We start from the raw sequence: 24,901 nt of genomic DNA, 5'->3' as shown, positions 1-24,901 counted from the left end.
AGTTGATCAAGATCCCCTCTACAGCAGTGAACAAGTGATTGTGAATCTTCTAAGAGCAAACACATTTCTGGCAGAGTGATGCCCACTGTAGGTTACGTGTTCCCCTCTACTAAGCAGGAAGGAAAATATTACAAATTCTAGGATAAACTGAAACTTTACCACCTGCTCTCAGAGTTGAGCATAAGTTGATAGCCTTTGTATAGGACCAGAGAATGAATATCTGAATGTCCTCTCTCTCATGTCTAAGGGAATAAGGAATTATGGTGAAGTCCTGCCTTTGCGGTCTCCACCTGTCTGAGCATGTGCCCGTTTATCCCCCCAGGAGAGAATGCACCAATGTCAGGCCCACCTGAGCTATGACTGGAGCTACAAGAGGGAGAATGTGGACTGAGTAGGGTGGGGGGTCAAGTCAAGACTATAACAATCTAACCTTCTGTGTCAATACCTGCAAGGCATGGTGAAATTAATATGCTAGGCAGGTCTTCCCATCGAAGCGAAGAATATGGATCTGTGAAAAGAGAACAGAAGAGCTGCAGAGAGCGAGTGCCCTTGCTAGGAAGCCTGGGGATACTTCCAGTAGAAAGATTTCCTTTCCTCTAGCCTCAGAGCAGCCAGTTCCTTACAAACAACTTCAGGGACACTTGCATTTCAGTGCAAGGTCTGTGAGCACTTGAGAGCCTGATGTCTGAAGGCAGAACTGGACTTAGGTCCCTCTGTCCCTTTCTGTAGAGTCCCTGGAAAGACACAACCGCCTCGGCTTCCACGGCAGAACTGTTCCTCTGTGCAGCACAGCAGAACCCGTGTGGTAAAAGCAAGTAAGGTTTACCTGTTTCTCAGCCTGTAAAATAAAGTATACATAACCTGGAAGAGCTATCACTTCAGACAGTTAGGTATAGTCGTGATCTCCACCAGCTGCTGTGGCTTATCAAATGCAGAGGGCGAATGCGGCATTCCGGTAAAGCTCTGAACTACATGCCGTAGCTCATCAGATTGCGGTGACATGGAACACCTTTCTGTGTTGTTGCTTACTGATGCTGGGATCAGCAGGCACTGCAGGGTACTTTGTTGAAGTAGGACAGAATCGTAATCTGTAGAATAAACTAGGATGTAATGCCTGTGGCTGTGGAGTAGCTTTGCTGGAATAAAGCTGCTTCATGTCCATCATAACATTTAGAAAACAATACCAGGAATTTATTGGAATGAAGTCTGCCTGTCCCCCTCTCCTTGCTTTGCACAGAAGAACGAACTGGAAACCTTTGAGGGTTTCTTTTACCCTCTACTCCTCCCAGAAACAGGAGCTGTTCCAGGAACAAGAAAAGATGCTCCATAAATTAGAGTGAAACATGATAGCTGAAAAGATTTTATTCTGTGATCAAAATACCAAGAAAAAGGGATGCTGTGCTAATGCATTAACAAGAGGACTAGATGAGAGGATTTGTATCGGCACAGCCTAAACAGCTTGCCACAGGTGGGGAAAAGGGCATCAAGACTGGCACAGGATTAATCTAGTAAATGAAAGCATGGACTGCAAGCATTGTGGGAAATTTGTTCTGTCTTTTCAGAAGTTAAAATTGACTGAGAGGTAACTGCAAGTGTTGGGGGAGAGGGGGGGGAGTGGGACAGTTGTCCAAGAATCTGATTACTGATATTTGCTGGCTGTCAGAGCAAGATGTTTGTTTTAACCACCGACAGTAAAAAGAGGCATGGGTTTATTCAAAGCCCAAGTATCACTTAGTATTTTTAAGGGAATTAGGGTGTATCTACAATTATAAAGCAGTTTTTAAACTAGATTACATGTTTGGCTCATAAAAATAACTGCAAGTTGCATGTAATACCTGCACTGTGTTCAGACATGAAACTTAATCGCATTAAAATGCCAATAAGCACATATCAGATGGGGCTGGTGCTGGTTCAGATTTTAAACAGCTATCAGTGGCAAGTCAGCATAGGCACGAGCTTACTTGGATTTGTTTTTATTATTAAAAGGTACTTCAGAACATTCAGTCTAGAGAGAGAGACTGAAAGTCACACGTAAAGAAAAAAGGAGTATATGCTAGAAATTTGTGATTCTGAAGAAGCTTTAAAGCATAAAACTGCCAGTAAAGGACATAACTGTTGTTACAAGGGCGTTATGTCAGGTCTATGCGTTACTTAAAATGAGAATACTCAGGATCAGTAGAGAGGTGATAATTTACTTCTCGTGTGGCTGACGCTGGAGTAATGCCTAAGTTCTGATCTATCTTTATCGAAAAATTGAAATGGGTTACCAAAAGGAAAATAAAATCAGTTTAACGAATAGAGCGTTCAAGACTACGAACCTTATCCAAAGAATATTAATTATAACTACACAATGACTGTAAGAATACACCAGGAATCACCTAGCTGTTTAACACAGCAACGGTACTAAGAGCTTCAAAGTCCAGCTGGAAATGAGACAGCATTTTCCGTAGTTGAGCGTAAGAGCACTGAAGGATGCTCCAGTGGACGAAGGTGGCTCATGGCAGGGGGGTTGGAACTAGATGAACTTCCCAGTCCCTTCCAACCCTTACCATTCCATGATTCCATGATGATTTCATGATTCTCCTTCTGCTGCCGTGGGCAAGGAGGGTCTCTCAGAAGCTATTCCACTTGCACAACACGGAGTTTCCCCATGGTGTCTCTGCAACCTCAACCTAACATTAATTCCATCTTAAAAATTATCACTAGTGAAGGTGATATGGCTACAAGATATAAACATAAGTCATTACTCACTTTTTGTTGCTGTTCTGTATGTCTGTAGATTTGTGTCTAACCTGCTCAGGTGGTTGCTGTTGAAACTTCACTCTCCATTCATGGATGTTTTAGTTTTAGCTTTTAATTCAGTTTAATGTTGTAAGGTACATAAAATTTTCTTTCTCCTATGATATTATTTCTTTCAAAACGTGACAGACAGAGGAACTCAACAGAGTTTGAAAGAAAATCAAAACCAATTTTTTGGCAACATTGAACCCTGAGTTTGTAAGTACATTTATCTATCAGCAGCACTGGAAAGCCAACTAGGGCAGCCTGTTTGTAGATCTGCAACCTTGTAAAGTTTTTTGACAGTGTAGAACAGAAAAAGGGTAAATATGCTGAAGTTTGTTTCTTTATACCACTTTTATTAACATAAAAATGTAACCAAACAACTTTATTCTTGTACCATAGCCCTCTTTGTCATAAGTGGTGCAGGAAAGTCCCTCTGTTGCCTTCCATTTAAACCACCACAGATCTGGAAGAACTGCAAAGCTCTTAACTCTGTAATAATGTTCCTTTTCAGGACCGGCACGTTTCTGTTCAATTCTAACTAAGCTACAGTGAAGAGTGTGGTTTTATTATTTCTTTGGTAATGCTTTCTAGACAGCCACTAAATCCTAGGCAGCTACTAACTATACACGAATCTAAAGATTTGGCAAGGGAGAAGGACTGGTAGAATGAATTTCTGCAGAATTTGTGCTTTAATTGTGAATGCAGTCTCTAGCTGTGTGTCACTAAACCCTGGGCTGATGCTGCAGCTGCTGAGCCATAAGAGGGGAGCTGCTGCAGATGGAACTCCGTCCTCATTCTGGTCAGCCACAACGTGAATGCCTGCGCTGCCTCCCTTTCCCTCAGCTGAATTCCCTTGCCTTTTAAAAATTCCAACTGCTCTCTCTATGAGGAGGAAGCGACACTAATGATGTGCATGAAGAGACAGAAAATTAAATGACAGGAGGAATGGAAAAAAAGCTGGTGCAGCACCCTTATCTACACTTGGAGTTTGTACACCTGCTGTTCCACATCTCATGAGGCTAGAACACTACATTTCTTCCGCTGCAACCTCAGCCACGTTGCTATTACTGAATAGTCATTAATTCTGCGTTTTCACTAATAATGTTAGAAATGAAATTAAGAATCTTGAGAAAATACTACAATTCTGTTTCATTAGCTTAGCTGTGGTTTGTTTTTGTTTGGCCTCTTCTGCATCTGGCACGAAAGCTCTAAAATCTTTCCTTAAAGGACAAAGCACAGGAGATGTGGTGGAAGTGGGGCATGGGCTACATGAGGCTTCTTTCTTTTACAGTGAATTTGAATGCTAATTTTTTTTTTTTTTTTTTTAAGGCTAAGAAAAATGAACAAAAGCCTGAGTCATTCTGCCTTTCCAACAGCAGTGGAATTAGCAGATGGGAGGCTCCTGACTTGCTGTTGTGCTTATTCACTTTTCTGATCACAATCACAATGACGCATAAGCATCAGTTCTGTATTTTTGAGACGAAGATGACGGCATTGATAGCTTCTATGACTGTTGTTGGAGAGAGACACCACTGTCCTAGATCACAGTCCTGCCTGGAAAGAAATAGATGAAAAACAGCGGTTTCACCGATGCGCTTACTTGCACAGGACCTGCATTCACATGCAAGAAGACAAACAGCTATGAACCGCACAGAGAGGCTAACTAAAGAGCAAGTCCAGAGCACTGACAAGGATTCACTCTAACATTTGAGGGTGGATATTGCAGCAGGCTAGTGGCTTTGTTGGATAGGTATGTGAGACTTGTTTCCTAGTACTGGACTGAAAAATGTGATTCATTAAAGCACTTGATTGCCACGAAGATGATTAAAAGCCACAAAGATGGTGATGGGACTACAGTATGTGATGATGTGACATACGAGAAGAGACTAAGGCAGCTGTAGTTGCTCAGCCTAGAGAAGGCTCAGGGTGCTCTTACCAATGCATATAGCTGATGGTGGGAGTAAAGAAGGTGCAGCAAGATTGTTCTCAGTGGTGTCCAGTGACAGGACAAGAGGCAACGGGCACCAGCAGAAGTAACAGGAACTTCCATTACACATCAGAAAAGCGGTTTTTTTGCAGTAAGGGTGATCAAACACCAGGAGAGGTTGCCCAGAGAGGTTGTGGAGTCCCCATCCTTGGAGATACTGCAGACCCAACTCATGTCCTGAGCAACGTGCTCTAGCTGACTCTGTTTCAGCTATCCTAAATGATCGCCAGATGTCCTACCAACCCTCAGCGATTCTGCCATTTTGATAAGTGCAAGCAGCAGAGTGAGGTACTGATTTCACACACTCTTCAAGGTCTCTTCGTTTTAAGAAGCTGCAGTTGATAGGGGTGGAAATGGTGCGAGAGGCCATTCAGTCCCTGTAGTTTGAAGGCACTGCCCTTCACCTCTCGGCGGCAGAGGCAGCACCTCTCACATTCCTCCCACTCCCTCCCACTGGGAGCAGGCCTGCCTGCCCAGGGCCAAGTACCCCACTCAGAACCGCTCCCCACGAGGGACCTTGGGCCTACCCCCGTGTGAACGCCCTGGCCCCTCCATCCTCGGCTCTCCTCACCCTCCAGAATCACCATTCCCCCTCGAGATCTGTGTGCTCCTGCGAGGCAACACACGGTGGTTACTCCAAACGAGTGCTGTGTCCCCGCCAGAAGCCGCGCGGCTCCCTGCTCCCTCCCCTCTCCTCGACGCCCGCGGACGCGCACGCCAGCCCTGCCCCTCCGCTCGCGCCGCCTCACAGCGACGGGCGAGGGCCGCCCGCACCTGCGCCCGCCCGCGGGGCCGCTCCCGCCCGCGCTGCCCATTGGCCCGGGCGCGTCACGTGGCCCTGCCATGCCGCCCGGGCGGGCTGGGGCGCCGCGACTGCTGCTGATTCATTGGCTGTGGCGGGGCGCGGTGCGGCTCGGCTCGGCTCGGCTCGCGCGCGGCGCGGCCGTTGCCGCCGCCCACCAGGTAGGGGGGCGGGGGTGGGGCGGGCGTCCATTGCCCCCCTCCGCCGGCTTCATCCCGCCCGGCCGCCGCCCCTCAGGGCTGCCTTGGCCGGGGCAGGGCGGAGGGGGGCGGAGCGGCGCGACGCGGCTCTTCGGGGGCTGGCGGCGCGCCCGGGGCCGGTAAGCGCGGCGAGGGGTCGGCGCTGAGGCGGAGGGTGAGCGAGAGGGACAGCCCTGCCCTGCCTCGCCCGCTCCGCCGGGCTCCGCGGTGGGGCCCGCCACGATGGGTGAGTGGGTGGCGTGGGGTGCCGCTGCCCGTGGTTCAGCCCGCGCTGACAGGCGGCCGGGGGGGTTCCGAACCGAGACCTGTCGGCTTTCGCAAGCCTCGAGGTCCTAAGTGCTTCTCCGGTTTTTATTTTATTAAAAATAATAATGAAAGCTTGAGGTGGCCCTGTTCGTTTGGGTGACGCGGGGAGTGCCGCCTGCAGAGAGGTTCTGCCGCGTTTCCGAGTTTGTAGCGGGGTGATTCCTTGTATCGAGTGTGGGTATTCCAAAGCAAAGCAGCTGGAAAGCACATGGCTTGCTTGGAGTCCGGGGAAGTTATTTTCAGTCCCCCCCAAACTGTAGTTTGTGTTCTGCTCTGACTGTTGAGCATTTGAATGAACTTAAAAATTTAACCTGGAGATGTTTGGGGAGGAGAAAAAAAAAACAACGAGATAAGTTTGTGCTGTGTGTGTGTTGTGGTGGGTTTTTTCTTTTTATCCTCCCCAGTTGATGTCTCCCTTTCAGACTGGAGGGATGAACGGCTGTCCTCCACGCAGCCTTAGATTATTTCTCCTGTTCTCAGTTTTGCCCTCTTACCTTCCCCCATGTGCTCTTTCCTAGTCTTCTGCTGATTCTCATACTCTTTTTTTTTTTCTTCCCCTCCCTCCCTTTCTTCTTCCTTAACAGTTTCTTTGTTAACAGTCATGGTCTTAGCAGCCTTTTCCCCTGATGAGCCACCTATGTTGACAGTGACTCTATGGTAGGCAGCTCGGGTCCGTCTCCTGAGCTGTCTGCCCTTCTTTTTGCTGGAGATGATGGCCTCAGTGACAAGCTGGCAAAACTTCCCTCCAAACAGTCTCTGTTCCCTGACATTTGCCTTTCTCATCCTGGTGTATCAACCTGGATGGTAACTGGAAGCTTAGGCACACCATTCGTTTCACTTCTCCCTTGACAAGCGCAGCTGGTAGAGGGATGGGACAGCAGTGGCAATGGTGTCTTAAACTGCCTCAGCAAGGCTGCTCGGGGTTTGTTTGCGAGGACACTGAGGCACTTCTGTTTCCAGGTGTGTTTCCCAGCCTACTGCTCTGTTTTGGAGCCGCCCCCTCTGCTCCTGTCTGTTGCTCTCATTTGAGCTGTATGCACAGGGATGCAGATTCACGTAACCGCTGTGGAGATAACTAGATGTTTTGGTTTCTGCTTGGAGATAATCAGGTAAGAGTCTCAAATACTGCTTGTTTTTTCCTTGTCCATTTGTGGTTTCCTATTCAGGTTCCTAATCAGAGAGTCAAGATAATTTTTTACCACAGGAGTAATACCTGGAACGATGCCAGGAGAACGGCAGCTCTCCATTGACTGAGGACAGCCTGGCTCCATTCTTGCTGAAAATAATGAGATGTTCTGAGTGCGTGAATCGCAAGCAAAAGTGTGTAAAGTAAGATGGGCTATTGCAAGAGAATACCTGTTTTTTTTTTAAGGAAAAAAAAATTCCAGAATATTAAGAACTGGACAAAGTAATTTACTGCCTATTCTTTTGCTGGTTGTCCATGTACACTGTGTGGTGGACGAGGTTTTAAGGTAAAGCACTCTTGCAGCTTGTTCAACAGTTTAAATCAAATTTCCTGTCTTTGAACCAATAATACGAGCTGTTATTGGCAAAATTTTAATACAAATTTTAGTACAAATAAATGAAGGCTGTATTCTGCGTCCTCACTTCAATGGGCCTTGGTTGTACTGTTTTAATGATGTTTCCTTCGTCTCTAGTTACTTCTTTGTAGCCTGGTGTAGCACAGACACATGGCAGGGATTAAGAACAGGAGAATTCAGATGTGTGGTTGTGAGTCGTGTACTGCTGTCTGATTTACCTGAAAAGAAATTTGTGTTTGAGGCACTACAATAATTTGCTTTCTTCAGCAGCACTGGAAGGAAGAATTAGATCTAAAGACAGGAAGAGACAAGTTCTGGTTTGGAAAAATCCCAAACCAGTTTGTCTTTTAATAAACAGCTCCATTTCAGTGACTGTGAAATTCTCACTGAACCAATTAAGGCAAAATTTCTGCATGATATTGTAGGCTAACTACAAAAGTTCAGAAAATGTTGTCATTCAAGTGTGGAAGTTTTCAAGCGAAGCTGTATATTTTTTTTATTTTATTTTGTTAGTTCTCGAGGAAACGTAAAACATAACTGACTTCTCAAATTCAAAATCTCAGGTGTTACTTGTGTCTGAGAGATTATGTCTTTACAGACCCTGTGTGGGTGAGAGCATAAACTGAAGATTTTTCCACCATAGCACAGTCAAACCATGGCTGTGAGATACCCAAGTGTGGGAGTAGCTATGAATAGATGGTCTGTTGTACCTGGTTTTTTTTTTTCATCTCTGCCGATTTATCATCCACTGCCTTCAGCATAGACTAGGAACAAAACTATTTCTGTGGGGAGAACCACTGGGAAGTGAAGAGGTGCTGTGAGAGGTGTGCTGTGGCCTGTGCTTCAGACCAGATGGACATTACGTGAAGATGGGTCTTACATTGCAGCTGGGAGAGGGGAAATGTACTCAGCTTCCACTCCGCTTGTCAGCCTCAGCGCTTTGGTGTTTTTTTCGCTGATGCAAAGCCGAAACAGAGCGGTGAAATAAGGGCTGAACGCACTTGTCCGTTTTCTGGGCTGTGCAACCCTGTGAACAGCTGCTCCGCATTTAAACCCGGGGGCCGGCATGCTGCAGGTTTGGCAGCGCTGGCTGGTGCAGCAGCAGCACCTCCGCTGCGTGGCACAGGGCGTCCTCAGGCCCTGCTGACTGATATGAAGGGGGAAGGGAGCCTGGGTAGGTTCAGCTGTTAATCAGTGCAGAGTTGTCCAGAAGCAATCGCACAAGAGTAGTTCCTTCTTTCAGCCTTTTCTCTGGTACAAATGGTCAGTTTAGGTGTGGTTATTTGAAATAGTCCCGGGTGCCTCTGTTCTTGGATTCAGTTGTGCTTTTGGCTACACTGTGCACTATGCTTCCAGTGTTTCTTTGTGACTTGCAGCCTAGCCAATTTGAGTAAATCTAGTCTAGTAACCCGGCACATAGGGTTACGTACTTTGACATAAATTCTTTTCACAGTGAGGCTATTTTTGCTTTCAACTGTAATGTCATCTTTTAGTTAAAAAAAAAAATTGTAACCTTTATTCTAAGAGGCTGCTTTTTTTTTGTAGGTTCTTAGGTGATAAAACAAATAGAAGGCATTGTAAAAACAGCTCTTATTGCTAACTCGTCTTCTGAGTGAGCCATTCCAGTTGACCTGCAGTGGGCTGACCAGTCAGAGTGGGGAGCGGGGGAAGCTTTGCTTTCTCTCTGCTCGGAGTAAGGCATCAGGTTGACAGACTTCAGGGTTAGCAAGGAATCCAAAACATCCCCATCTCAGCACTGAGCTTGCTTTGGGAATAAAGCTAATAAAAAGAGACATCTAATAAAATGAAAAAAAGAAGTCTACTTTGCCAAGTCAGGAAAATTCAGAAAAATAGTGCAGCTTAAAAGCAGAGGTGTTGTCCCTAAATCGGCGTTCTTCACTCGGTATGCAGGATGCAAATCAACACACTGAGTTGAGATATTTGTCTTTATTGCTAGTTTGCAGAGTAGGGTGCTGGGCATTTAACAACAGCCAGCACTCCTCTCGGAAGCATATGGGGTCTTCTATACAAAACACTAACAAAGAAGGAATTACGGTCACTTGTACAAAACCTTGTTCGCTCATGTGCGAGTTTTGGTCCAATTCACTATATTAGGGTGGTCTTACATTTGCATGTAAAGTTTCCTCCTAGGGGTGTGATTTTTAGTGTTATAATTAACCTAAGCTAACTATAGGATACACTCTTGTCTTGACTTCGTTTCAAGTTCATGTACATGTATCTAAGTCAGCAGCAAGGCAGAGATTTACAGCCTTTGTTATCTTGGGGCTTTCTGTGCTGTTCTTCAGAGTTTTGACTCGACCAAGGTTGGGTACTCCTCCATCAGTTACACAAGCCTACACAGTTGCTTAATGTGGAATCTCAAACAACTTTCAGCCATTTTCCTTCAACATCAGAGACATTCAGGGCAGGCCAGTTGCAGACTCGCTTTACAGTTTACTCTTACCTCGTTAGTGGATATGCCAGAGCTCTTTTACTTCGGGATTTTCTATAACAAATCAGCCTGGGACCTTTTATCTGTGATATTTACTGAAAGGTTAAAGGTGGCAGTATTATAAACAACTGCCAGAAAAGCAGCCTTTCTTGTGGAAAGTGTTGAATATATACTTACAGATACCATTGATGTCAGCATTTGTAGCATTATAGGACTGAAAAGGTCTCAGTATTTCAGTGCTTACTGACAGAGCTTTTTCTAGTCTGGTTGGTCGTGAGGGAACTTGGGTTTTGAAGCTGCCATACTTGCACATCTAAGAGGAGGTTGACTTCTGGTGGGGAGAGGAAAATGGGCTCTGCAATACCCAGAGCTCTCTTCTGACCACAGCCTTGCTGCATCTGCAGCCATGTCCAGAACTAGGTTCAGCTGGGCCATGTCTGGGAAAAAACTGTTGAAAGGATAATCTTCCCTCTTTAAAAAATGCTAAGAAATTTAAGCCTGTTATTTTCTCTTTAGAAAACCAGACTTTGCTTAAAAGAAAGGTTTAGTCTTGTTTTCTACTGTGACTAAAACAACTGTCGACTTATTTGTTGGTTTTTTTGTGTAGAGACGTATTATTTGAGTGGAAGGGTGAATTCTTGTCATATATCAGTTTTTGCCATCCTGAATGTCAAAATGAAATGTTTTCTGAGCTCAGCTGAAGCTCAACTTTGTACTTTGAGGTGGGATGATGGATTGATTGTGTAAATCTGCCCTAGCTGCAGGAAATAAACGGAATTATGGTTAACTTACCTGTTTTGGTTTGGCCTGGATAAATGCCAGATGCCCACCAAAAAAAGCTCTATTGCTCCCCCTCCTCAGCTGGACAGAGGAGAGGAAGTAAGATGAAAGGCTTACGGGTTGTGATAAGGGCAGGGAGAGGTCACTCATCAATTCCCGTCACAGACAAAACAGACTGAACTTGCGGAGAAAAGGAAATTTAATTTATTGCCAATCAAATCAGAGTAGGATAATGAGAAATAAAACTAAATCTTCAAACACCTTCCTCCCACTCCTCCCTTCTTCCTGGGCTCAGCTTCATTCCCGTTTCTCTACCTCCCCCCTGAGCAGCGCAGGGGGACGGGGAATGGGGGTTACAGTCAGTTCATCACATGCTGTCTCTGTCGCTCCTTCCTCCTCAGGGGGAGGACTCCTCACACTCTTCCCCAGCACCAGTGAGGGGTCCCTCCCACAGGAGACAGTTCTCCACAAACTTCTCCAATGTGCATCCTTCCCATGGGATGCAGCTCTTCATGAACTGCCCCAGTGTGGGTCCCTTCCCACAGGGTGCTGTCCTTCAGGAACAGGCTGGTCCAGTGTGGGTCCCCACAGGGTCACAAGCCCTGCCAGCAAACCTGCTCCAGCGTGGGCTCCTCTCTCCAAGGGTCCACAGGTCCTGGCAGGAGCCTGCTCCAGCTAGGGCTCTCCGTGGGGTCACAGCCTCCTTCAGGCATCCCCCTGCTCCGGCAAGGGGTCCTCCATGGGCTGCAGATGGAGATCTGCTCCACTGTGGACCTCCATGGACTGCAGGGGAACAGCCTGCCTCACCATGGTCTTCATCATGAGCTGCAAGGGAGAAAACTCTCTGCTCCAGTGTTTCAAGCACCTCCTCCCCCTCCTTCACTAACTTTGGTGTCTGCGGAGTTGGTTCTCTCACATCGTCTCACCCCTCTCTTGACTGCTATTTTTAGTGCAGTTTTTTTCCCCTTCTTAAATATGTTATCACAGAGGCGCGGTGGGTCCGTCTTAGAGCTGGCTGGCATTGGCTCTGTCAGACATGGGGGAAGCTTCAGGCAGCTTCTCACAGAAGCCATCTCTGTAGCCCCCCTGCTACCAAAACCTTGCCACGCAAACGCATAACAGTATTATTTGTGGATGGTACTGGAGTTAAACTAAGCTATTTGCTTCAGTGTGTTTTGTGAGGAAGTCCCAGTAGCTCTCTACTAACTGTTCTGTGTCCCTTTGCTGTCGGTGTAGGACTGACACTTTTTAAGAGCTAAAGGAGTACATAGGTTCTGTGATACCACATTAGGTGTAATTCAGTTGCCTTCTCAGACAAGGCTTACCAGTGAACTTAGATAGTATTTGTTCTATCTGTTGTCAGATCCATATAGTTATCTGTGAACTTATAGTATGATATGATTTCGTATTAGTTTCTGCCTAACTGCCAGTTGGCCTCTACTGAGCCGAACTACTAAGTGGGCATTAGTATTTGCATATATCATTCTTATCTTTAGGAAAATACTTGGAAAACGGTTTTGGTCTTTTATTTGTTAAATTTCACTTTAAAAGCTATGAGGTTGTGATTTTAAGCTAAGTACAAACAGTAGCTATGCAATCAGCATGCAAATTTTATATAATGGTGTGGAGATCTCCTTTTATGCTGCAGCACACACAGCACAAGATATTAAGCATTAGTACATGGAAAATAAGACATTTTCGTGATAATTTATGTGGTGTATAAGTAGTTTATTGTTGGAGTCTAGTTTACATTGCACAGATAGAAGGATAATAAAGCGTGTGTTACATGATGTGTAATACAGTAGTATGAGGCAAAGATGTCTCTAACTTTGTCCTTTCTCATCCTTAGTTCCTAGGATAAGCAGTGACTAAACCGGCATTCTTCCTTACCATTGTTATAAAGTCCTTTTGTGATGAATCCAACATTATTTGTGTTACTCTAGTGCAACAGCTTATGCAGATTGCTGTTTGGGAGTATCAGCCACAAACGTAACCACTGTTAATATTGGTACTTTCTTTTCACTCCAAGAAAAGTCCCAGCTATTATGTGCTCGAAGTTGGCACATACGATTAATTTTTCATTGTACAGTCAGTTTTAAGGTATCTTTCTGGGGTTTTTTTGCTAAATTTCACTTGTTTTGTACAGCTTGTTTTCCTCTCTTTTATTCCTGGTGGGGAGGTTGGATATTCCCTTGAAAAGGTCACAAGTTTGATCTCAAATCCTGCCTAACTAGGAAGGCTAGGGACAATGTGGGGCCGCTGCTGAATGAGGCGGGTGTCCTGGTGACGGAGGATGCGGAGAAGGCAGAGCTACTGAATGCCTTCTTTGCTTCAGTCTTCAGTGCTAAGACTGGCCCTCAGGAATCCCAGGTCCCGGAGGTAAGAGAAGAAGCCTACAGAGAGGACGACTTTCCCTTGGTCGAGGAGGACTGTGTGAGGGATCGCTTAAGTGATGTGGATGTCCACAAATCCATGGGCCCTGATGGAATGCACCCACAAGTGCTGAGGGAGCTGGCGGATGTCATTGCTGAGCCACTCTCCATCATCTTTGAGAGGTCCTGGAGGACAGGAGAGGTGCCCGAGGACTGGAGAAAGGCCAATGTCACTCCAATCTTCAAAAAGGGCAAGAAGGAGGACCCAGGGAACTACAGGCTGGTCAGCCTCACCTCCATCCCGGGAAAGGTGATGGAGCAGCTTATCCTGGAGGCCATCATGAAGCAAGTGGAAGAAAAGAAGGTTATCAGGAGTAGTCAGCATGGATTCACCAAGGGGAAATCATGCCTGACCAATCTAATAGCTTTCTACGATGACATGACTGGCTGGGTAGACGAAGGGAGAGCCGTGGATGTTGTCTACCTCGACTTCAGCAAGGCTTTCGACACAGTCTCCCATGATATCCTCCTAGGGAAGCTGAGGAAGTGTGGGCTGGATGAGTGGTCGGTGAAGTGGATAGAGAACTGGCTGAATGGCAGAACTCAGAGGGTTGTCATCAGCGGCGCTGAGTCTAGTTGGAGGCTGGTAACTAGTGGTGTCCCCCAGGGGTCAGTACGGGGCCCAGTCTTGTTTAACTTCTTCATCAACGACCTGGATGAAGAGTTAGAATGTACCCTCAGCAAGTTTGCTGATGACACCAAACTGGGAGGTGTGGTAGATACACCAGAAGGCTGTGCTGCCATTCAGCGTGACCTGGATAGGCTGGAAAGCTGGGCAGAGAGGAACCTGATGAGGTTCAACAAAGGCAAATGCAGGGTCCTGCACCTGGGGAGGAACAACCTCATGCATCAGTACAGGCTTGGGGTGGACCTGCTGGAGAGCAGCTCTGCAGAGAGGGACCTGAGTGTCCTGGTGGGCGACAGGGTAACCATGAGCCAGCAGTGTGCCCTGGCTGCCAAGAAAGCCGATGGGATCCTGGGGTGCATCAAGAAGAGTGTGGCCAGCAGGACGAGGGAGGTTCTCCTTCCCCTCTACACTGCCCTGGTGAGGCCTCATCTGGAGTACTGTGTCCAGTTCTGGGCTCCCCAGTTCAAGAAAGATGAAGAGCTACTGGAGAGAGTCCAGCGGAGGGCTACGAGGATGATGAGGGGACTGGAGCATCTCCCCTACGAGGAGAGGTTGAGGGAACTGGGCTTGTTCAGCCTGAAGAAGAGAAGGCTGAGAGGGGACCTAATAAATGCTTATAAATATCTGAAGGGTGGGTGTCAGGAGGATGGGGCCAAACTCTTTTCAGTGGTGCCCAGTGACAGGACAAGGGGCAATGGGCACAAACTAAGGCACAGGAAGTTCCGTCTGAACATGAGGAAGAACTTCTTCCCTCTGAGGGTGACGGAGCACTGGAACAGGCTGCCCAGGGAGGTTGTGGAGTCTCCTTCTCTGGAGATATTCAAGACCCGCCTGGACAAGGTCCTGTGCAGCCTGCTGTAGGTGACCCTGCTTCGGCAGGGGGGTTGGACTAGATGACCCACAGAGGTCCCTTCCAACCCCTACTATTCTGTGATTCTGTGATTCTGTGACTGAGAATTAGCAAGAAGCAAGGACCATTTGGTTAAATATTCACTGCAGACTTACTTTCTCATCCGTGCTTGGGAGTGGCACAGCTTGTTGAAAGCAGTAGCCATGTGGTAGGGTTGTAGAAGGATGGGGTCTGTGTTACCTTTCAGCTGATGCACTGCAGACTAAATAAGTTTGTGCTTGTTTTTTTCATTGACTTCTTTTTCTCTGACTTCAGCTCTTGGTCCTTGGGATGGAGTAAAAAGGAATGTGGTGGTGGCTGGTTCCCTTCACCCCCTGCGGAATATTGTTCCTGGTTCAGGGACGTAGGAGATATGGGAACAGCCTGAGTTGTAGCCAGCAGCCTCTGGGTTTGTTGTACTGCCGAGGTGATGCACCAGGATGTAGTGCTAAGCTTTCTCAGGCTAGGACTTCTCAGTTTGAAATGTTGCTGGTTTTTTTCCTGCCTGACTTTTGGGAATCTTCACAGTTTGCAAGGGGCCAACAGTTTGTTCATGTATTCTATGCAGGCTATAAAGTGCTTAGACTCCACGGCAGTAAGCAGAACGGATGTATGTGGAAAACCAATGCAACTTTTGATGTAAAATTTATCAAGTTGCTTGGGTCAATCATGTTGGTGGTTTCTCTTGCTCCAGAAATGAACAGTACATTGATCGGTCCATATGGATTTATTCTTGTGCATACAGGTCTGGTTTGGAGGTGGTAGTTGCTGGTTACATACGAGGCCAGTTTCAGATGTACACAAAAACAAATTTGCCTTTGTGGCCCCAGTGGTGGTGTAAGCCATGAAGTTGTGCTTCAGATATTGGATGTGTCCAGTTTTGCCTTTATAGTGACTCATTTTGAAAGGTACGTGGCTGTGAGCTTTGTGCAGTGTGTCAGTGATGTCCAGATTGAAGCAAATAGTCTGACTGCAGCAGCGTTTGATGCCCCGTTGCTGCACTTCAAAGATGGGGATTTTGTGCAGATAATAGCCCAACAGTCGCAGTTTACTCAGGTACCGCTGGCAGGCAAGCTGTGACCTTACAGACTTTCACACAGGTTACAAATGAGTTCTCATGAAGGTGTAATTCAGCTCCAGGAGTTGCAGCTGCATCTCCATGGGGAGCGTGTGGGTACCAGATGACATCCTTTACCTGCAGAGAGCAACCCAGCGCTCTCTTACCACTTACCCTTTTTAGTTTCCAGGAGACTGATCCGCCTGAATCTGCTGGTTGGCAGCACTGGACACAGCCCTGCTTTGGGGTTTCTTGAGTGATCAAAATGAAACTTTTTGTTGCTCACTCACTTGCTCCTGAAAGAAAAGAGTCAGAGTGAGGAGAGGCTGTTTGCATCCATACACATCAAAGTCAAGAGGGGCTTTCATGTTTGCCTTAAACAGCTCCTGTGCCCCCCCAAAAAACCCTCAGCAAGGTCAGTTAGAAGAGCTCTCTGTCATGCCTCAGGGCTGTAGGATGAGTCACTGCTGTCTGTTCCTGGCGGAAAGAGCACTTGAGTGCATCTCCTGGGGGAATTCCTTCCCTGAAGCCTCGTCTGGCACCCACAGTCCCCCAGTGACCTGCAGCAGCCTGGCAGATGCACCTGACGGGCTGCTAGCATGTCAGCTCACCCTGCTTTGCTCTTCCTCAGGACATGCAAAGTCTTAATGTTCACTGCTTTTGCTGTGCTGGTCCTTGTTCCACCACGCTAGGCTGGCTTTTGAAGTAGAAAAAAAGGTTTGTTTTAACATGTTTCAGGCTAAGGTTTTAGAGGCATTTGGACAGACAAAGCTTGCAAGTGAGCTGTAAGCTAGTTTGGGGCAATGCTTATGCTTAGCTGTGCTGGATGATTGAGAGGCCTGTTCTTTGTCCCACAAAGCCTGAGCCACAGGTTAGCCTGGGGAGCTGGTGACCCAAGTTTCAATTACCACCTCTCCCTCATAGTGGCTTGCCTACAGTGAAAATAAGTCTAGAAATGCTTGTAGTCAGTGGTGAAACAGTGGAGCTTCTGGTGTTAACCTAAGACTAAACCAGGACAGTTTCTTTGTGCCCTAGAAGCGGCTATTCTCCCCATAAATCAGAAATGGACACTAGTGACTAGATCAGGAGAGAGATCTGCATGTGGCCCAATTAATCCCATCTGCCTGCATTTGAGGTGGAAGAAGAAACGTTTTTCAGATTGTTCACATACCCTCTTCTGAAGTTTTCTGCCTGTGGATTCCTGTTCAGCTCTTTTTATAATACTGAAAGCGAGGAGGTGACAATGAACATTGGTGATGCCATATGAGAAATATTTAAATGAAAGACTCCTCTGGAAGGCTAGAAAAGAGAAAAGCAGCCCTTAAACAGGAATGTGCTAATAAAATTTGTCAGGAGACATGTCATCAACAAAACATTGAGGGGAAGGGGAAAAAAATGGTGGGAACCCTGTGCAGCACCATGTGGCCTCCTAGGGCCCAGTCACAAAAGGAAACCTAAAATCCTGTAAGAGACAACTGACAGAGCTGAGATGAGAGCAAACCGGGACGGGAGTCTGAGGTTTTTCTCTGTGCCATTTGCTTCTCCCAGAGGCAGCAGTTATTTCAGTTGATTAAAAACAAGAAAAACTCTGAAGTTCAATTAGACATTCTCTCTTTGATTCCACGAAATAAGAAGGTTTTCTAGTCACTGGGAAATTAAAGGAGGAACTTTACTGTTAACACAGGTACTTAAAGTTAGATTTGCCTCTTTTGTCATGTTCTTAAAGGATTGGCAATAGAGGATGGGGAACATCCTCAGCCATGAACTGGGTTGTCCATTACAGGCATCTTTTTTCTTCTTCCTCTGTGCTTCAGGCTGTTTATTCTTGCTGGGAGCTTTCTGAATGGCTAAAGGAGGGTGAGGGTAATGTGAAGCTCCTTATCGTGACCCAAGAATGGGCTTGAGTTGTAAAATAGATTCATTTCTTGTTTTAAAGGATTTATTACTTGCCAGTCCAGTTTTGGTATGTGTTTAATGTTCTGAACATTGTAACTAGGTAGGAAGTTTACTTTTTCAAGCATACTTCACTATTTATTTAAAATTGTTTTGAGGCATTCCTGCCAGCATTTGCTCATGGTAAAATAGCTGCAGAAATAACTTTTTTTACAAATTTGAAATGCTGTTCATATTATGTGTGTGAATTTGTGTTGCTTATTTTGTGCCTGATTCTTGTTCTTTATGTATGGCTCCCCTGGCACTTGAGTGATGTGCTTTACTTGCATGGCCTTAGTCAATCGAATTATCCTTAGGAAGGATTGAAATTTCAGTTATTTTGAGGGACATGGCTGTTTAGGGCACTTTTCAAGGAATTTTATCTGGATTGGACTTTGTGCTTTGAGAAGTTTCATTGTCCACAGAACAACTAATTGCAGTAGTTTTATGAACTGCATGAAATCTTCACCCTGCTGGGTTTTAAGTGAATGCAAAATTACCCGAAGCTCAGTTTGCTTTTACAATAAGTGTTTTGTAAAATGTTTAAAGTTGGATGTCCTGACTCCAGCTGCTACAGCAGATGTTTTGTGCAGAGATGTGTTCTCTTTTGGTGTGCATAAAACTGTCTAATATTCTGAAAAAGTTACTCTGCAAAATCCAAATTCCTAGTGCAGTGTTGTGGTAATGACAGAAATATCTATCAGGGCAATTTAATGATGCTTAATGTTGCATTTTTTGTTAATCTGTGGGGAAGATGACTCCTGTTTTATTTTCCTTCCATAGTGGCATACTGAAGCTGCTTATTAGCACAGAGAAATTTGGGTTGGAAGGGACCTCTGGCAGTCGTCTGGTCCAACCTCCTGCTTGAAGCATGTTCAACTAGATCAGGTAAATCTTTCCTTATATCTAATTTAAACTTCCCATTTCCCAATTCGTGTCCATTGCCTCTTGTCCTCTTACTCTGCACCTCTGAGAAGAGTCTGGTTCTGTCATCTGTGCACTCTCTGACTGTATCTGTAGACAGCACTAGGGTCTCCCTAGAGCCTTCTCTTCTCCAGGCTGAACAAACTCATATACATCCTCTGCTTCAGCTCCTTGACTGTCTTGGTGGCCTTCCACTGGACTTACACCAGCATGTCCATGTCTTTCCATTATTGGGGATACCAAAATGGAATACAGTACCCCAGATACAGTCTTACCAGTGGTGAGTGGAGAAGAATAAACACTTCTCTTGACCTGCTGGCTACGCTGTTGTTAATTCAGCCCAGTACACACTTGGCCTTCTTTGCCACAAGTCATGTTGCTGACTTGTGTTCAGCTGCTTGTCTGTCGCAGGTCCTTCTCTGCAGAGCTGCTCCTCAGTGGTCAACCCCTGGCCTGCACTAATGCGTGGGATTATTCCCTCCCAGATGCAGGACTCTGCATTTGCACTGGTGATTCTTACAAGGTTCCTGTCACTCCCTTTCTCCAGCTTGCCCCGGTCCCTCTGGGTAGCATTCGACCCTCCAGCCTCTTGACTGACCCCCACATAATCCGTGAGCTTGCTACAAATGCGCTCCATTTCATCGTAGTATCAGTCCCTGTGGGGTACCACTGGTAACCAGCTGCCAGCTGGACTTTCTGTGGATAATACAACCCTTTGAGCCGAGTAGTCTGGCCAGTTCTCCACCCAGATCTTTGTGGTAGCATTCATCCGAAGCTGCTGAGGCTGGTGGTCTTTGAATACAGCTTTTATAGCTCAAAAATAGTAAATACCAATCTGAAGAGCCTGGTTTTGATACTTTGTACACTTACAGGCATCTCTGTGGAGGTGAACACAGGTTCTCTTCTATCTGTTGAAGAGAAGCTGTGTGTTGACTGGTGGTTGACCAGACAAGACTGGGGAAAGGAACAGAAGGGGATGTGACAGTGTTGTCTGATGAGGCAGTGATACTGAATTTTAAAGGAACAGGTGAGAGAGCGTGCCTTTGTAAGCATAAGTGACTTCTCTTGGGAACAATGATGAGGAAGAGATCCCATAAATAAGAAAGGATTCTCTAATAAAATCAGAAGATGCTCTGGAAGTATGTAGTCTCTAACACATTTCATATCCACAGGTATATATTTATTGAAGTGCAAGATGTCTGCCCTGAGGCTAATTTCTAACAGAACCTCGCAGCAGCAGGCTTTGTCTAACTCTGATTACACCTGGGAGTACGAGTACTATGAGTACGGACCAGTGTCATTTGAAGGACTAAAGGCTCATAAATGTAAGTTCAGTAGAGACATACTTCATTGCAGCTGAGCTTCCCCATCTTAATGTTGCTGCTCTTCATTTGTAACTGATGATTGTACAAAAATATCTCCCCTAATTTTTGGATACTCGGCAATTAGAGGTATTATTCTATTTATTAGATGATTATAATTGTTTATTATTTTGTGTCTTTGTTGACTGCTTTTCTTGTGCATGAGAGAACCGTAGATTTTTGTGGCTGTGGTAGAAATTTGTCAATGCTGAGGAATATCAGACTATCAGGAACAGTTTATAACAGCAAATACAGTCACTGCTGCTTCAGATGACTGCTTGGTATGATCCATGTTGCTTTGTTCTTGTTCCTGTTAATGCTAAAAAGGCAGTGCTGAGCAGTCTTACTGCTTTTGTTTTTCTTCATAGAAAATAAATCTAAGGCTTTTAAAAGATCTGAGTGTGTGAAATTCGGCGTTCTGCTAATACTAGAGCTGTCTTACAGCGGAAGTAACAAGTGGAGGACAGGGACCAGAGAGATGAAAAATACAGGTGGGAATTGAGAGGAAATTTAGCTAGGACAAGCTTGTACAGCTGGACCAATATTTATCTAAAATCTAGACAATGGCTTTGGCTTTTATGAAATTTCTTTTTGTTTTTTTTAGGGGGAGATGGTTGGTGGGGAACAAAAAAAGAAAACACGGAGTTACTGGACATTTTTTGCAAAGCACTTCGCTGAAAGAGAAGCAAACCATGTTGGTTGTTTGTTTCTGAGCAGGATACACTGTGAGAGTTCAAGTACCGGTCTTCAAAGTATTGGAGGAGGGTCTCCATCTAGTGGGGCAGCACTGGTCCAGGGTGGGATACAGACTTTCTGCCCCATTTGTCATGATGAGGATTCAGACTGGGAAGGAGCAGTGCTGCAGTGGCAAACAGCAGCCCAGAAAGGCTGATCTCCCATGGCTCTGCACAGTCAGGAGGTTTTGGGGAGGCTCTATAAGGGACAGAAGAAACTTGTTAAAGTTATTAATGCTTGAAAAAAAAAGATAGAGCAGAATTTGCTTTTTAGCCTGAATTGTACTCTACCTTCCCCCTCACCCCCTTCTCCCCCCCAAAGAAAAGTCTGCTGATTACTGTCTTTATTTTTACAAATGTTAGGTACTTTAAAAATGTAGGTTACCTTTTATCATGTTTCTAATTTATATTCCATTCTTCCACTTAATCAGAGATCAAACCTGATTACAAAGATTACTGATTACAAAGATTAGCTGCGGTGTTATGTACATGCCTTCTTTTTAGCTCAGTGTGTCAAAGAGTGTGATGGAAGAAAAAACACAAAAGATAGTTGCTGCTGGATTGCAGAAGGTATAGCGGCAAAGCAGATCTTGGATTGCCATCAAAGTGATAGCCCGTGCTAAGCGTGGCAGCTTCGCTTCGCTGTCTGTCTGTGCTGGTGGGAGAGTAGGAGGGTGCTGGACAAGTCTTACTAGAGAATGAGACAGGCTTAACAATGGCTTTTCAGGTGGAGCTTGATGTGCTTATCAAAGAGGTTAATAGTAGTACTGAGTCAGTGACCTAGGAAGTCCCTTCTGGTTTTTGTTGGTTTTTTTCCTCCAGTTTTTTTGATTTTTGTGTTCTTTCTTTAGCTGATAGATTGGAGTTGGCTCTGTTTACTTCGGTGTTACTGTATGCGTTCTCGGAGGGCTGAGTTTAATCTAGTAAAGGAACAGTTGATGTCTGTTGTGTATGTCGTGGTGTTTCTTGACATGATATGTTCTTGGTATGTTTCTTGTTCTAGCTATTTCCAGCTGAGTTGAGACCATTGAGGAATGTGGAGGCAATGCAGTCAGACACATCACTGGAATCCTAAGCTGGGGAGGAAGGAGGAGAGGAGATTACACTGGGGTTGCATTAGGAGGGAGACCTTGAATATTGACAAGAAAGGGGTGTTAATGAATGCCTGTAACTTATGTCAGAGAGCTTAAAGGGGAGCTGACTCCAGTTTAGGTGATGCAGGCTTGCAGTGACACTTAGCCAGCTGCAAAATATCACTGGCCCTTCTTAAAATTAGAGGTGTTGGATTTTTAAATTATTTATTTCTGATACACAAGGTATTTCACCCAAAATGAGAGGGCATGGTTTTGAACTATAATGTAAGATGAATTCCACAAGAGAAAGCTGGAGGCCACTTTTGGATTAATGTTTGTTTAATTAATTGTAGGCAAGGGGAGGTTCCTGATAATATGATGTGTATGCAGAGGACTTCAGAAGCCTGTTCTGAAAGCAGAGAAAAATGTATGCAGAGTGACCTGTGAAGATAAATATTGACAAAATAATCTAATACACAAAAATGCATTTCTAAAAAAACAAAGTGGAGGTAGGGAGAAGATGAGGTGTTCGAATGCTACAGTGACTTTTCAAATACGTGACTGCAAAAAAAAAAGCAGCTGTTTTACAAGCATAAAGGATGTTCTGCCTGAGGAGAGGTGAAGGCAGGCACTTTAAATCAGAAGCTCCAGAAAAGTAGGCACCAGATGTTCTGTAAATTAAAGCTTTAGAAAGTAAATGGACGGAGATAGCCAGGAGATATCTGTGACTGGCAGAGATAAGAACAAAATCCTTTTTTTTTTAATGCCTTTGGAACAGAAGAAACTTCAGTAGCATTAGAGAGAGGTAAAATAGGTGGGAATGATCACGGGAGTCAGAACTGCTGCCAGGGTGTTATGAGTCTATGTTAGGAAGGAAAGGAAGGCTGATGCTGCAACTTGCGAAAGTCAAGGGATGCTTTCCCAATCTGTGTGTAGCTTTGGACAGTGTTATGAATGTTGTCTTACATACCTTATTTTTTGAATAAATGTTGTGCTATGTACTGTTAATTTCGAATAACTGTTTAGAAGTTAGTAGGTTTCGATAATTTGCACTTAAGTTGAGTGAGACCTGAACAAAATACTGGAGAGAATTCAGGCCACTTGCTTTAATTTTAAACAAATTCAAAGAATGTAATTGATACAGCAGAGGGTTGAAGTGTGTCAGGAGCCACAATAAAGCAAGGAGATGCAGCTTTAGGCTCAGTAAATTTATGAATTCTGTTGGGGTGGGGAGAACACCAAACAAGACCCACAAGACAGGCTTGTTATTCAGAACACAATGCTCGCAGGTGTGATTTTTGTGGGTAGTAGTTCAGCTTCTCTGACACTGCATTGCAGTTTTCCGTGTGTAAATTGGAAATCCAAATTACAAATTATTAAAAAATGTCTTGCATATGTTGGTTATTGATATTTATTGAGGTAGCAAATAGTTTTATCAGTGGTTGTTTATTTCAGAACCCTTTATCTTACCACTGAAAGAAAGCTAGGTCTTCCTGAACCTATTGTGTCAAAGAAACCCATCAAAACCGAGAAACCTAATGGTCTGGGGCAGAAGTAATTTAAAATAGCAGGAGCTCAGTTCTATAGGGACAGAGGCGTCTGCTGAAAATCAAATAATCCTCTCTTCTGAATTGTAGCACTGAAGTTATTTCCAGAGCAATGCTTGGAAATGGGCCAAGCATCACAAAGGGAGCTGCTTTTATTTTACTAACCAAGACAATTCAGTGTCTTCCCTCTTTCAGCTTGTCTGGTTTGTCCAGACATCAATAAAATTCAGGCTTGAAATAAGAGCTTCAATGGCAGCTTTCTGTTTAAAAATAGACAATGATAATCTGATCATCCTTCCTCTTTGCCACCCAGGAATAAGCTGCTAAGGTTTTCAGGTTTTGCAGTCATGCTGCATGTGGAAGGAAACTTTCTGCAAGTGCAGGTGAAATACTGATCATCTTGTTTTCTGTTTTTCACCAGATTCCATTGTGATTGGATTTTGGGTGGGTCTTGCGGTTTTTGTCATCTTCATGTTTTTTGTCCTGACCCTGCTGACGAAGACAGGAGCACCACATCAAGAGTGAGTCTGAAAACTGGAATAACAAATCCAGCCTGCGAAGTGGCGTGTCTGTTCTTTTGCAGCCCCCAAAGAAGCAGTGACAGTGCTGACATGGCACTGGCTCAGCATCATCTTGTTCTAGTCCGTCCTTACGAAAGGGTGGAGTCTAACTTTGTTTCAAATAATCTTTGTTCCAAGCACTTCTAGGAGACCCATTCTGTAAAATTGTTGTTAATGTGTTTCCTATTTACTGCATGCCTACTGACTATTTGCTAAGAGAAGGGAATAGCTGCATGTATGCATTTTCATGCTAAAAGGAAGTTAGTGGGTAGGCTGCCAAACAGGTGGCTTTAGATTACTGTTCTGCAAATAAATGGGGTCATTCTGGGCAGGCTCACATTATGATGGAGTGGAACAGAGAAATGTGAACATTGACAGAGTATATACAATAAAATAGAGTGCAGATGTTAAATGAAGGAAGCTGAAGTCTGGTGGGTTTCCACATTTGCGTGTTCAAGTTCAACAGGTAGATATCAGTAGTATTTACAAAGTCTTCCCTTAACCTTGTAGCTCCCCTAGTCTCGGCGTCTCAGTTTCTGCTCAGAAATTCCGGTGGATGCTGAAGTACAGATCAGCTCCACATTTGTTGGACACCAGGGTCCCCTGAAAGTCACAAACTAACCTTTTTTTCCTGTTCTTTCTGGCTAAGTATGCGCAGACCATGCCTTGGCTCAACCATTTATCTGCATTTGCACAGCACGCAGGCTATCAGTGCCCCTTCTGCTGAGAAAGTTTGAACCCACATACCCTCTCAGGCTTGCGTGCCATAAAGTAGAAATAAAAAGCCTCTCTGGAGAATGAGATTGCTTGCAGGCAGGTAGCAATGATGAGAAGCTGATTGTGAGAGGCAATTGTTAGTGCTTATGGCTTCCTAAAGTAGCCTGCCTACTGAACGCCCTTTGCTATGTAGTC

At 45.0% G+C, this 24,901-nt stretch overlaps 1 protein-coding gene across 5 annotated transcripts in view; it reads left to right on the top strand.

Moving 5' to 3' along the window:
* The first annotated feature begins 5,667 nt into the window (after positions 1-5,667).
* MRAP2 (melanocortin 2 receptor accessory protein 2) overlaps positions 5,668-24,901 on the top strand; it is a 28,896-nt gene continuing 9,662 nt past the window's right edge. The window contains exons 1-6 of one of the 5 annotated variants that reach the window (XM_075414432.1): positions 5,903-5,999; positions 7,040-7,188; positions 15,547-15,709; positions 18,574-18,678; positions 19,887-20,039; positions 23,851-23,950. In XM_075414432.1, the coding sequence (XP_075270547.1) occupies positions 19,910-20,039; positions 23,851-23,950 (230 nt within the window). In that variant the 5' untranslated portion in view covers positions 5,903-5,999; positions 7,040-7,188; positions 15,547-15,709; positions 18,574-18,678; positions 19,887-19,909. The other 4 variants (XM_075414430.1, XM_075414431.1, XM_075414429.1 and 1 more) reach the window with 4 other exon arrangements.

Source organism: Opisthocomus hoazin, chromosome 2 (genome assembly GCF_030867145.1).
Source record: "Opisthocomus hoazin isolate bOpiHoa1 chromosome 2, bOpiHoa1.hap1, whole genome shotgun sequence".
Lineage (NCBI taxonomy): Eukaryota > Metazoa > Chordata > Aves > Opisthocomiformes > Opisthocomidae > Opisthocomus > Opisthocomus hoazin.
The sequence above is the reverse complement of the archived record's forward strand: the minus strand, read 5'-3'. Positions and strand labels throughout refer to the sequence as shown.